This window comes from Oncorhynchus mykiss, chromosome 31, assembly GCF_013265735.2.
Source record: "Oncorhynchus mykiss isolate Arlee chromosome 31, USDA_OmykA_1.1, whole genome shotgun sequence".
Lineage (NCBI taxonomy): Eukaryota > Metazoa > Chordata > Actinopteri > Salmoniformes > Salmonidae > Oncorhynchus > Oncorhynchus mykiss.
Window position 1 is genome coordinate 32970048 of NC_050571.1, and position 14028 is coordinate 32984075.

At 45.6% G+C, this 14028-nt stretch overlaps 1 protein-coding gene across 3 annotated transcripts; it reads right to left on the bottom strand.

Annotated features, from left to right (window-relative positions):
* Window positions 1-1661: 1661 nt before the first annotated feature.
* Window positions 1662-13229, bottom strand: LOC110505035 (FACT complex subunit SSRP1). 3 transcript variants are annotated; one of them, XM_036969619.1, is made up of 19 exons: window positions 13089-13229; window positions 12409-12490; window positions 11472-11657; window positions 9262-9367; window positions 8878-9071; window positions 8571-8671; window positions 7152-7281; window positions 6874-6977; window positions 6555-6683; window positions 6128-6352; window positions 5953-6025; window positions 5829-5834; window positions 4336-4468; window positions 4150-4192; window positions 3716-3836; window positions 3345-3512; window positions 2855-2952; window positions 2314-2509; window positions 1662-2174 (listed from the first exon to the last, which is right to left on the bottom strand). In XM_036969619.1, the coding sequence occupies exons 2-19, from the start codon at window positions 12460-12462 to the stop codon at window positions 2112-2114; spliced, it is 2130 nt and encodes a 709-aa protein (XP_036825514.1). In that variant the 5' UTR covers window positions 12463-12490; window positions 13089-13229; the 3' UTR covers window positions 1662-2111. The 3 variants fall into 3 exon arrangements, with proteins under 3 accessions (XP_036825514.1, XP_036825515.1, XP_036825516.1); XM_036969620.1 differs by lacking the exon at window positions 13089-13229 and adding an exon at window positions 12854-13082; XM_036969621.1 differs by lacking the exon at window positions 5829-5834 and having other exon boundaries at window positions 13089-13228.
* Between the last annotated feature and the right edge of the window lie 799 nt (window positions 13230-14028).

Here is a 14028-nt window from a genome sequence, read left to right on the forward strand (position 1 = left end):
CACTTCACAATAACAGGGCAGAAATTTGACAAACTGACTTGTTGGGAAAGGTGGCATCCTATGACGGTGCCATGTTGAAAGTCACTGAGCTCTTCAGTAAGGCCATTCTGATGCCAATATTTGTCTATGGAGATTGCATGGCTGTGTGCTCGATTTTATACAACTGTCCGCAACGGGTGAGGATGAAATAACCGAATCCACTAAGTTGAAGGGGTGTTCACATACATTTGTATATACAATGTACTTGATTTGACATTGTTTGGTGAATTATGCATTAAAGGAGAGTAATTGCCCATAATTATGCACCTTTGAAAAGCTATACTTCCAATTTTGATCAACATGATTTAATGACTGCAAAGAAAATGTATTGATCTACTAGGATTTTTTTTAAAGACAGACCAACCCAGTTGTCTGCTTGGATTCGAGCGATAAGTACGGTTGCTTTCGTCTTTTTGCAAGCAGTCGGGCTCAAATTTGACGGTAGAATAGTTTTGATGAACGCATTCATGGTCTGAAAACGCTTCTACATTTTTGAAAACACAAAAACTGTGTTAGAAAGGAAGAGTGCATACTTGGGTACAAAATAAGTGTTGATGCTATCCTTATCTGCCCCTGTGTAGTGTTCCATCGAATATATATTGAACAAAAATATCAGCTCATCATGCAACAATTTTACTGAGTTACAGTTCATATAAAGGAAATCAGTCAATTTAAATAAACTTGTTAGGCCTTAATCTATGGATTTCACATGAATTGGCAGGGCTGCAGGCATGGATGGGTATGGGAGGGCATAGGCCCACCCACTGGGGAGCAGGCCCAGCCAATCAGAATTAGTTTTTCCCCCACAAAAGGGCTTTATTACAGACAGAAAATCTCCTCAGTTTCATCAACTGTCCTGGTGGCTGGTCTCAGACGATCCCGCAGGTGAAGAAGCCGGATGTGGAGGTCCTGGGCTGACGTGGTTATACGTAGTCTGCTGTTGTGAAGCCTGTTGGATGTACTTACAAGTTCTCTAAATCGACGTTGTAGGTGGTTTATGGTGGATAAATTAACGTGACATTTTCTGGCAACAGCTCTGGTGGACATTCCTGCAGTCTGCATGACAATGGCACACTCCCTCAAAACTTGAGCCATCTGTGTGCATTGTGTTGTGTGTCAGAACTGCACATTTTAGTGTGCCCTTTTATTGTCCCCAGCACAAGGTGCACCTGTGTAATAGACCATGCTGCTTAATCAGCTTCTCGATATGCTACACCTGTAAGATAAATCAATTAGTCTGGGCAAAAAGAGAAATGCTCACTAACAGGGATGTAAACAAACTTGTGCAAAACATTGAGAAATAAGCTTTTTGTGCATATGGAACATTTCTTGGATCTTATATTTCAGCTCATGAAACCAACACTTTACATGTATATTTTAGTTCAACTACATATTCTAGGTGTGTGTGAGTTTGTGTTCCTGAGGGTCTTTTCAGGGTTTATAATATGAACAGGAGACCTGTCTCAAGGGGGTTAAACCGACATCTCCTCTACCCATTAAAGATATTCATGGCCCCATTCCAGTACTCCTAAATGGCTTCCTGTGCTTTGTCCTATCGCCTCCTAAATAATTTAATTTCCTTGAGGACTTCCTTTCCTCAAGCTCCTACAAACAATCAAAGATTTTATTACAAAAGATTTATTCATTCTGTCTGAAAACAAAGAAACAAACATGACATGGAAATGAAAATGTAAGAAAAGTACAGAATTGCTGTTCGTCATTTCTCTAAACAGGTCAAAAGGACAAGCAACAAGAAAAAAACTCAAGACTGAAGACCCCTGCATGTCTCAGTGCTTTTAAACTACAACCATCCCCATGGGGCGAATAGAATAGAACCCAGTAGAATCATGGGTAATGTAGTACATAATAATTCACTTTCTAAGAATGTGTTGGACATACAGACAGAGTACAAGTTATTGGTCCATGTAACGCTTAGTGTGTGTGTGTGTGTGTGTGAGAGCGTTGTATCAATCTGCATGTCTTTGAGCACCTGTCACTGTGTAAACTTGTCCAAATGTTCCCTGTTCGTTCTGATGTCATCAGAAGCTCCAGCGAGGCCCCTCTCCCTCTCCTTAGTCAGAGTCCTCCTCAGAGCTGGGGGGCGTGGTCACCACTTCCTCCTCTTCCTCAGATTCCTGAGAGAGCGAGAGAGGGAAAGAGTCGTCACTATGATAATCCCGCAATTTCATTTTAATTAACGCTTTGATCATAATCCATGGAAATGGCTACACAAATAAAGTTATTCCCATTGCTGCCATGGTGATGGTGCAGTACCTTGCCCTTGGGTTTGCCTTTGGCTTTCTTGGCCTTCTTCCGTTCGCCCTCAGACGAACTCTCCTCGCTGGAGATAAACTCTCGGCTCTTAAAACTGTCGTTCCCTCCTTGCTCCTTTTCTTCCTCTCCTCTGTCGGACTTCCTCTTCTTGCCTCCTGCCTTGTCCTCCTTCTTGCCTCCTGCCTTCTTGCTCTCCCTGGTGGAGAAACGGAAAAGGGACATGTATGGTCAAAGATGGGCGGACGTTTGTGCGCACGTTAAAAGCAAGTTTCCCAGTGTGTGTTTTGAGCGCTTGTAAGTGTACCTGGTCGCGTGCGTATCTGATGTTCATGGGTGTGTGTGTGTGTCAGAGGCTGGTGGGAGGAGCTATAGGAGGACGGACTCATTGTCACGGCTGGAATGGAGTCAACGGAATGGCGTAAAACAGGTGGTTTCCGTATGTTTCAAACCGTTCCATTTATTCCATTCCAGTTATGACAAGGAGTCCGTCCTCCTACAGCTCCTCCCACCAGCCTCCCCTGGTGTGTGTGTGGTCTCGTACTTCTTGGAGGGTGTAGAGGAGCCTCCACCGTTCTCTCTGTATTCCTTCATGGCTTTCTCATAGTTCTTCTTAGCCTCCTCTGCTTTCCTGTCCCACCCCTAGCAGAGAGAGACCCTTTGTTACCAATCTGTTTTCCTAAACAACAGTTTAAATACAGTTAGCTAGGGTGACAATTATTTTATTCAAAATGCCCATGGAGCCCAGTGGAGGGCACCCAACCAACAGCTGTGATGAGATGCAACCAAAAAAACTTGACCAAGCGCAACGCTCACTCACCATTAAAAACATTGTTTTATTCAAGCAGCTACTACATTTAAAATGCAATAAATAGTTCCTTAATAAAATGTATTTAAGTGGAGGACATTTAAATTACCCCCCCCCCCCCCAAAAACAGGAGAAAGAGAGGGACGAAGAGAGAAGAGCAGAACAGAGGAACAAAAAGACATGAGGAGAGCAGATAAAGCCCCCCCTCCCCCCCCCTCCCCCTCACCTCTTTGTCGTCCTTCCCTATCTGTTTCCACATCTCTCCGGCCTTCTTGGAGATCTCTGTGATTGAGATTCCGGGGTTTTCCGACTTGATGTGCTCGCGGCTGGAGTTGAGCCACAGCATGTAGGAACTCATCGGCCTCTTGGGGGCGTTGGTGTCCTTCTGCTTCTTCTAAAAGACAGAGAGAGGGGGGAGAGAGAAACATGAGCACACACACATATCACATGTGCATAAATACAAACTATTTAGGTGCTTCCAGGAGTCAATACGAAAGTATATTTATCTCCGATACAATAAACATACATTTCACTGTTCACGACTCACTCCGCCCCCATTCCCCTTGCTCCTCCCCTTTCTTTCTTCCTCCCTCTCACCTCTTTGCGTGGCTTCCTCTCCTTCACTACTTTGGCCTTCTTTGCAGTCTTCTTCTTTCCCTCGTCATCGCTGCCATCACCTCCGCTGCCGCTTTCACTCTCTGAGGCGTTACTGTCATACCTGAGAGAGAGCGAGAGAGCGAGAGAGCGAGAGAGCGAGAGAGAGAGAGAGAGAGAGAGAGAGAGAGAGAGAGAGAGAAAATACTGTTAGAGAGAGAGAGAAATACTGTGAGAGAGAGAGAAATACTGTGAGAGAGAGAGAAATACTGTTAGAGAGAGAAATACTGTTAGAGAGAGAGAAATACTGTGAGAGAGAGAGAGAAATACTGTTAGAGAGAGAGAAATACTGTTAGAGAGAGAGAGAGAGAAATACTGTTAGAGAGAAAGAGAGAGAGGAACTGAAGTGGGCAATGGATGAAGGGGTAAAAACTCACTCCTCAGCAACATCACTCTCCTCCCCAGGGTTGAAAGACTCATCTAGTAAAGAGGAGAGAAAAAAGATCACTAACATGGTTGCTCTGTTGGAAATTGAAATCTCTCACAACAGCCATACAACAGCAATACATTCCTAAGATCTCTTACTACCGAGGACCTGATTGGCTGTGGGAGTCGTCACTCACCGGTGTCTTCATCGGAGTCGTTGCTGCCGTCTCCCTCCTCTCTGATCTTGCCCTCAGCCTTCATCCTCTCCAGATAGGCATCGTGCTGGTCTTCATCGGAGTCACTGTACTCGTTGTTCTTACTCTTCATGCCCTGTTGGGGGGGGGGGTAGCAGAGTCAGACTACACTACCCATGATGCCCCAGCAAGGCCCTGCATCTCTATCTCTTCCTATGGACTGCAGGTTAAGTTACAGGGGCTGTGTTCCAACACTTTAAAATGGCTTCCTTTTCTTACCTCCTTACCTTTAGGACTACTCCTAGGATAAAGTGAGACCAGGGAAGGTTCTCAATTGCATTTTGTTGATTCCTCGCATCCTCTCTCTTCGCCTCCCTCTCAAAACCCATTGGATGAGAACAATGACTGTATATATGAATTTAAAAAGCCATCGATTACGTGACACCATTCATTCTTATGGGAAGACTCAATAGCGCACTGAAGCCAAATGAAGTGGGTCAAGATGGGCGTCTCATGGAGACATAACATGCGCAGTTTGAGCTACTCCAGGAAGTGACATTGCAGGCTAGCTCAGTGCTGCCCCCTCTCACTGAGTTACTCCAGTTGAAGGCCAACCAGGGTACTGCAGTCTGCCATTATCTACTCAATTATCATTTTAACTTCTTCTGTGTGGGATTTTAAAATAATGACTCAAGGACATACATCTGATGTACTTGGCACCATGATTGGTGAAGAAGATTGACCACGAAGATGTCATGGGGGATCGTGTTTTCTGCAAACAATGCCTGCAGTACCACGGTCAGCCTTGAACTCCACGGCTTCAATGAGGGAGGGGGCAGTCATTCTCCCCTGGATGAGGTCAGAGGTCCCTCCCTGCAGACCTCGAAATCCAAGAGTTTTTGAGGAGGCGAAGAGAGAGGACGCGAAGAATCAAGGAAACGCAATTGAGATTCTCCCTAGGTGAAAAGTTTAGAAGCTAGACAAACAAGAGGAAGTGGAGGACAGAATCATTTGTAGTTCTTGACCATTCGGGTGACCCCAGGGTAGTCGCTTTGTTACCATGGCAACTCCCACCCAGGGGAACGAAGTGGCCCGTTGACGGACAGAGCTGGCTCTGTTTATATTACCAGAGAACATTATGGGTGAAAAATCAGGATTTCCTGTATTTGGTTTAGAGGACGTGTTTCGTCTTTCAGTTAACACACTGCAACACCTCAGGCAATACATTAGTCAAGACAACGCAGGCAACCAACCACACACACTCCTTTTCACACACACGCACTCTGACACATCTCTCGGCGTCTCAGCATAATCATAAACCGATTAGTAAATCATTTATGGCCATTCACAGCAACCAATCACCATGATTAGAATGGTAGCACCCTCCTCTTCCCCCATCCAACACAGACACGCCCCCCTGCCCACCATGCGAGCAGTAACCACTACAAACCAAAAAAACCAAGACAACCCTCCCGAAACCCCGTAACCATACCAACCTTCTTCTTCAGGAGTACACAACAGACACACAAGAAAAGAGCAAAATCCGTCAATATTTCTCAAACGCATCTCGGACGAGAGTCGAATGTACTTCCACCACAGTAAACATCTCCTAAAGGTTACCTCCTTGAATCCTCTATTCTTGATGTTGAGTTTCTTGGCGTTGACAAAGTCAAACAGCTTCCCGTACTCCTCCCTGTGATGGACAGAGGGAAACAAAAAAACAAAAACAGAAACCGTTCGTCAGGCAAAGAGTCTACACGCGGTCGTGTGTCCGTTCCCAAGTCCCCCGCCGTACCTCTCGATGCTGCTGAAGGTGAACTGGTTCCCCTGCTTGGTCTCCACCTCGAAGTCGAAGGAGCGCGTGGTGGTGGTGCCTCTGGCGAAGTTGACACAGGAGATCTCCTCGAAGCGCAGGTGGACGGGCGGCTTATGCACGTAGATGAAACCCCTCTCCAGTGGGTAGAGCAGGCCGGACTGTGCCTTGTAGGAACACGTTATACACTGGGCCCCTGGGGTGTTCCTACAGGGGAGGGAGACTCAATTACCAAAACGCACGACAAAGTGCTTTATGATAACATGGGTCTATAATGAGGTCCGTGCAAAAGAGGAACCGTTGGAAGCACCGCGGGGTTTGAGTTTGAGCTCTAGGGAGAGGAGGAACATTGGTGTGTGTTTTACAAGTGATTCCGCAAGCGAGCGTTTTTTTGTGTGGTGTTTTTTACCCCTGGAAGTTTCCGGGCACGGTGATCTTCCTGTTGACCAGAGCCTTCATCACCCTGCTGACCATCTCATAGAGAGAACCTGACATGTTCTTACTGAGCTTCCCTTCATAACGCTTCTCCACCTCCTCCCTACGGGAAAAGAGGGAGAGAGAGGGGGAGAGGAGGGATGGTAGAGGGAGAAAGAAGGGAAGGGGCACAAAAGAGAGAGGGGGGAGAGAAACAGAAATCGGATGAAGGGATTCTCACCACCCGACAAAGCAAGTTAATTGTTCCTCTTCCATGTGCTGTCGAGCTGCTGTCGTTTATTTCTCCCACTCACTCGCTCATGTTGAGGGTGAGGCGGAGCTCCTCCTCCTTAGAGAAGAGCAGGATGAGGAAGTGGTAACGGGTCTGCCCCTGCTTGATGGGCGGGTCCAGACTGATCTGTAGACGGAGGGAGGGAATGGTTATGAATCGAAGAGGCTGACACGGCGTTTGACGTGAGCACGACGGCATTCACACTGCATTGTCCGCGTGTGTTTGGTGCCCAACGCAACTGAACACAGTCCACAGTCGACTGTCAAGCACTCACCTCAATCAAACACACACAACACTTACCACAAAGAACATCTGTCTCTGATCCTTGTGTGGAAGCAGGAAGAGACGCAGCACGGTGGTGTAGGGGATCTTGTAGTCAAACGTCTTACCATGGAGGTGGAGGAAGGCGGGGTAGATGAGGATATCATACCTGACACACAGAGAGAGAGAGAGAAGAAAGTCAGTGAACGATGGCAAGAAAGAGAGAAATACCTTTGATCAAAGTAGGTGTTTGTCTTGTAGTGGTAGTGCTGAGTGACCAAGTGATATTTTGTTTTTTGGGCGGTTATTAAACAACTAATTGACCGACGTTGGTTAATTTGCTTGAATTCTATTAAGTTTTTTTTGGGGGGGGGGGTCCAACTCGCCGTTTCTCTAGAGAAATCAAATCATTCCCGAGAGAAATCAATTCAAGAACTGTATGGGACTCTGGGCTGAAGGGAGGTTTCATTTTCCTTAAGCAAATATTTAATCTAGTTCGGCACAGAAATGTGGTAATACACTACAAAGACCATAACCCATGGCGCCCGTTTTTTCGGTCTCAGACAGAGACAGATGAGAGAGGAAGAGGTGAAGCGATTGGTTTCACTCTCACCAGAATCGGTCCTAAAATAATCCCAATGCGTTTTGGACCTAAGCTTGTCGCCTGCCTTGTCGCCTTTGGGACAACGACTCCCATTGTGAGGGCGGAGACATGAGCATTTCTTCATTAGATTCAGATCTCTGGACAGATACACGTTTACGCCTGCTACGTTATGTTCCATATACACAGGCCATATGAGAGAGGAATGTACACAACACAATGAAGAGAGACAGAGACGGTTGAGGAAGTTATATCTTATCTACTTTGACCAACTAGTAGCATGACTAAAGACAGTACAGTATGGGGGAGAACAGTATGGGGGAGAACAATGTTAGATGGCCTGGCTGGCTGACTGCTCCTGGCTGAGCAGAGAAGAGAGGAGGACTTCAAGGAATGAGAAATGATAAAGTCATCGAATAAAAACGAAGTAATAAACACAACTGAAATATTGTATTTCATAGTAATTTCCTATTTTTCTATTGATGTCTATGCAATGTGGATCTGATCAGAGGCAAGGGGAAATTTTAGTTTTGGCAATTGAATGTTCACTATTTTTGGCTTTGGAATTTCCATTAAAATCATTGTAGTGTCCTTAATTCATAATGCATTTAAAAAAATAATGTTTTCTTAACTAAAAAACAAAACCGTGATTATTGTTTCTAATCAAACAAACAGACTTCAAAAAGCATTAAATCGCTCAGCTCTACTTGTCCGTAGTCGTTATTATTTGGAAGGGGGAACGTATCAAGCCAGGTGAACAATTTGCGGATCAATCTGATAAACGTAGAGTAACGTTATATAAAGTAATGACTGCTAATACTGATGAATAGTGGTTCATGGTGCTGATGTCACAGTACCTGCCCCTGGGTGTGAGGCACTGCAGCTCTTTGAAGACACACACAGCATCTCCTGTAGCCTGGATCACATCGGCCTTAGACAGCACATTCGCGGCAAACGCCTGACAGGAAGGAAGGGAGGGTTTAAGCAGGAATAACATCAATCACTGCATCATTGATGTTGCAGCAAAAACAATTGTTTCTGAGTACAGAACAGCTGTAGTGGCAGCGCCATCTGCTGGGGTAAAGCCAGTAAGGCACTGATGACCACCATTCAACCAGTTAGTGCTCCTCCCTGGTACAGGTCCGGCAGTAGAGCGTGGTTTACCTCCACGGGGTCTGCCCCCTCGTCTGCGGGGCCGGGGGGGACGTAGAAACGGACCTCCATGAGAGAGACCTCAGCGTCATCGTTCTGGTGGAACTCCAGCGTCACCTCGTTCTTCCCGGTGGCACACTGGGACACGCTGGCCAGGGGGATCTCAAACACGGAGCTGTCATTCACGTCAAATGACAACAATGGACCTGCGGAGGGCGGGGGGTGTTAAAGACTACAGCTCCCACAATGCACCTCAACATAGCTGGAGAAATGCTACAATGAACGCTTCAAGAGAGATTAAAAATCTGGTTGTGAAAACATCCAAGAGGAAACTATATTAGATCCTCTGTTGGTGTTGTGTGACAGGCTTTTAGAGTTTAAGAGGGTGTTGTTTACCAGAGAATTTAGCAGTGCCCCAGTTCCAGCCCTTCACACACATGTCCTTCTCTGTCAGCTCCACCTTGTAGTTGGCCTTGAAGAACTCCGAGATCCTCTCATAATCCTGGAGAGGGAGATGTGTGGAGGGGGGAGAGGAGGAGATGTGTGGAGGGGGGAGAGGAGGAGAGGAGGAGGAGATGTGTGGAGGGGGAGATGTGTGGAGGGGGGAGAGGAGGAGATGTGTGGAGGGGGGAGAGGAGGAGATGTGTGGAGGGGGGAGAGGAGGAGATGTGTGGCGGGGGAGAGGAGATGTGTGGTGGGGGGAGAGAGGGAGGAGGAAGAGAGAACGTGAAAGAGGAAAAAGATGTTCTCAGTTAAATCCTTAATGCCCCACCAGTCTGAAAAACTAAAAAGCACACCCCCTTTCCTCCCCCTCTCCCTTCCTCCCCCTTGATGAGGGGTCTAATTCATCAAAGCTCAATTATGGCCCCTCGGCCCCCTGGGATGCTGGAGGTGAATGTAATCCGTCCGCTCCCTCCCTCTCCGCCGCTTACAATCAGCCTGTTTATTTATCCTGCAGGCCCGATTAGAGCTGGGGCACACACACACCTCAATCACTTCCACATGTGTGTGAAGGACAGTGTGTGAGTGTGTGTGTGTGTGTGTGTGTGCGTGCGTGCGTGAGAGAGGAAAAAGAGTGTGTGGGAAAGAGAGTTTATGCACCTGGGTATCAGCTTGTCTGTTGGGTTATTAGAGTGTGTGAGAGCCCACAGTCTGTGTGTGTGTGTGTGTGTTGGACAGCGAAAGAGAGACTATACGCCAAGCTGTGTGTGTGTATAGAATATCAGATCAGTGTGTTGACAGCATCTGTGCATGTGTTTGTGAAGATGTATGAAGGCATTGTGTTTGTATGTGACAGGACATGTATACAGATCTAAGTGTGTTTCCATTTCAGACTATATACTGGATATAAATCTGTGTGTGTGTGTGTGTGTATATAATGACTGGCCTGTAACTGTGTAAAGACAAACATGTCAGTGTGTGTGTGTTTTCCTGCTGTCCTCATCAGCCCCTGTATTAAGAGCGCAGTCTCTCATTACAATTTTGGCAGAGTCCGGTTGCTTACCTCACACTCACACAACCGTAGTAACACTCATCCCAGCCTTCCCATCCACTATCCACACAATCAATATATGCATATGCACAAAACACCAAACAGTCCCAATCCTCCACCCCATAGTTGTTCCATTCCACCACCCCTCTTCCTCTCCCCCTAACTAGGGAGGCTCACAATTGGCCCGGCGTTGTTCGGGTTAGGCCCGGGGAACTCCGTCATTGTAAATGAGAATTTGTTCTTAACTGACTTGCCTAGTTAAATAAGAAAAAACTAATATGATGCTGCCATAGGATCACCAGGGTGCTATGCATCAGCAGACACTGTAGAAAAGTATTTTGCAACAGAAAAGGAAAACAAGCCCTTCTCATTGGACAAGATCGTCCCTCCCCGTGTTGGCCCCGGCTTTGTTTTCCGCGTTGTGCCTAGTGAATACAACCCAGTTATGGCTAACACAGTCGAGTCCTGATCAACACAAAGCAAACGCCGTTGCAGAGCGGCGCGCTTCACAAGTAGTACCAAGTTAGCAAACAGATGGCTCGTGATACGTGGATTTCAAAACTCGCCAGGGCACTTCACCACTCCTAAATCAAATAAATGATCATTACTTTTTGAAAACAGACATTCAAAGCATTGAGAATGCATGGGGAGTGGGGCTGAGGGGGGTTTAACCAGTGGAACATGATATAGAAGGTGAACACATCAAACTGACAGGTTAGTGGAGCAGCCAGCCTATGTTTGAATTCCTCACCAGTGACAGTGTGCAGGATAATAAACAATGACATCATTGTCTGAACCGCCACAGTCAGAAGAAACCATTTTCAAATACACACTGATTAACCTCAGGAGACCAGCCTTCCTTCTCTCCCTTTCCAGCAGCACTGGTAAGGCTAGATTATACACACATACACGCGCACTCACACACATCCACTCTTGCACTCACTCAACCAGGCACACAACCTAAGGAACAGATTAAGAAATGTATCTAAAGGTTCACCCGACAACTGCCCACGGAACTCTCACGAAGAAACACACCATCACAGCACACAGACATTCACAAACATTTTTCAAACAAATTCTCTCAGTCGTTCACACACACACACCACCGCCTCACCGTGTCTCTGAAGCCGTCATATTTGTAGACATGTCCGGTGCTGGTGGCCAGCTTGATGCCGTGTCCCAGGCACACACGCCTCCACGTGGCCTGGGACAGCTCTGCTGCCGGGATGTTGTCCACCTTCCCCGTCTTACTGCTCTTATACACCACATTCTGCTTACTGAACCTCAGACGACCGTCGTTCTGCGGGGAGTCACCGCTCACACATAAATACACTTAGGCTATTGTTATAGCCAAACTTGATAGTAGCTAGATGTTGAGTTACAGTTGGTTCCAGTTTGTGGTCATTTATTTGTACACCAATTACAACAACACGGTTCCTTCCAGCATTAGGGATTTAAAAAAACAAACATTAGCTGACATGGGCTAGTTGATCTGGACATTTATAACAAGAGATATATATATATATTTATATATATATATATATATATATATATATGGTGTGCAATGACTAACAGGACAAGAGGAACTGACGATGCACCACCCAATTAGGCGGGAGGATGACCCCCAAGCACCCCGCCTTTTGGGAACCACTGATTTACATTACCAGATTTTCCAAGCACCACAAATCAAAGACTTCATTCTATGGTCCTTCTACCTTTGTCAAATATTGTGTGCTATAGCTTGCAAATAAACTAAATGTGACTGGGTGCCAAAATAAGAAATGAAGTCTGCTTCATGTTTTGTTTGCTTCCTTCCTAGTATCTGATACCGGTATCATGACAACCTTAATATACACGCTACCCATGTGTACTTCAATTCTGATCCTGGAAACCCACAGGCATGTGTTCTACTTTCATCCTAGACAGGACTAACACCTGATTCATCTAAGTACTGGGCTACAACAAAAGCCTACACGGCATGGGGCTCTCCGGGACCTGGTTAGTTGAGACACTGATGGTAGATGGCATGATAAGGTAAACTAGCTACTGACCCAGGACCCCTTGGATTCCTGGTAGATCTCGTTGAACTCAAGCGTGTCTCCCATCTCTGCCTCCACGAGAAGTGGTGTTCAACTGAGTACACAGAATAAAACAATGTCAAACAACTAGTTAGCAATGTTATTAATTTGCAGAGGAGCCCAAGTTGTAACAGCTAACTAGCTAGGTAGCAAGCTAATTCCTTTGAGAGTGAACATGTGAGTCTGTTGACATTTCATTTACTATAGAGCTAACTTGGCGTTAAACCAAAACATGTAGTTTAGGCTAGCTAGCCAATAACAACAACCATGTAAATATTTAGCTAGCTAAGTTTAGCTACAAGTGACAACTCAATGCGGGTATAAAAGCTTAGTATTGAATGTACAACAATATGCTAATTGTAACTAGCTAGCTGCTTTCTTTGTGGCAAGAACATGCCGATACTAGCTAATTAGCTACCATAGTTGGCTGGCCATTCGTAGCGATGTGGCTAGTAACTGGATGCCAGTGTGGCTAGCATGTTAACGTTAGCCGGCTAGTGATTATGTGGCGTTTCTTCGCTAACTATTTGACTCCAATGGGTCAATAGTAGCTAGGTCAATGTTACTGGTCTCATCTGTTTGGTTGTCTACCCAGCTACTTAGAATCCGCTACATTCGTCCCTGAATAAAAACGAACAAACTTGATGTCTTACTGTCAACGTGATGAGGAGACCTCGCTGTTTCCCGCGTGAAGCATCAGCCCAAGAGCCGACGTCACCGGAAATAATCCCTACTACCTTAGAATTTACTTCCGTTTCGTTCTACTTTCCAGAAAGTAACACTTTTCAAAGGTGTTCTGCCGACTCGTGTAGGTCTTTCGTCTGACACTCACATTAACAACTTGGCCAACAAATAGATGAGAATTGTTTCATGCGAATGATTTTAGTCATGAAGCTTGGCCTTACTTGTCTCCTGTTAGGAAATTCAAATAAACCTCTCATGGTTGTCAGAACTGCATGCAGTAACTGCTCACCTCCACTAAGGGGTGCACGCAGCAGCCTGTTGTTTTAAGATGCGTGAGAGGTTCTCCAATTGAATTGCTGTTTTGTGACGATGGATGGTGATGAAACTGCAAGACTCCCCACCGGTCCTGTCCAATATAGCCTACTGTACCACTTTGGCACAGGAATTACGCTAATAGGTTACTGAAATCCTGTCAAAGCTTTGTAAAATCCTGTTGCCTTGTTCCAATATCAACATACCATGACTACTACTATGAGCAGACCCTCATCAATGTTTTGACAATAATTCAATATTAGTTTTGAAATTGTTAGATTTAACATATCCTTCTCTCTCTGTCTCTCTCTCGATTCAATTTCAATTTAAGGGCTTTATTAGCATGGGCAACATATGTGTACATTGCCAAAGCAAGTGAAATAGATCATAAACAAAAGTTAAATTAACAATATAAAATTAACAGTAAACTTTACACTCACATTTCAAATGTCAGATTATGTACCAAAGGGAAAATAAATCAACATAAATATAGGTTGTATTTACAATGGGGTTTGTTCATTGTTCCTGGGCTCTTGAGTGGCGCAGTGGTCTAAGGCACTACATCTTGGTGCTAGAGGTGTCACAACAGACACCCTG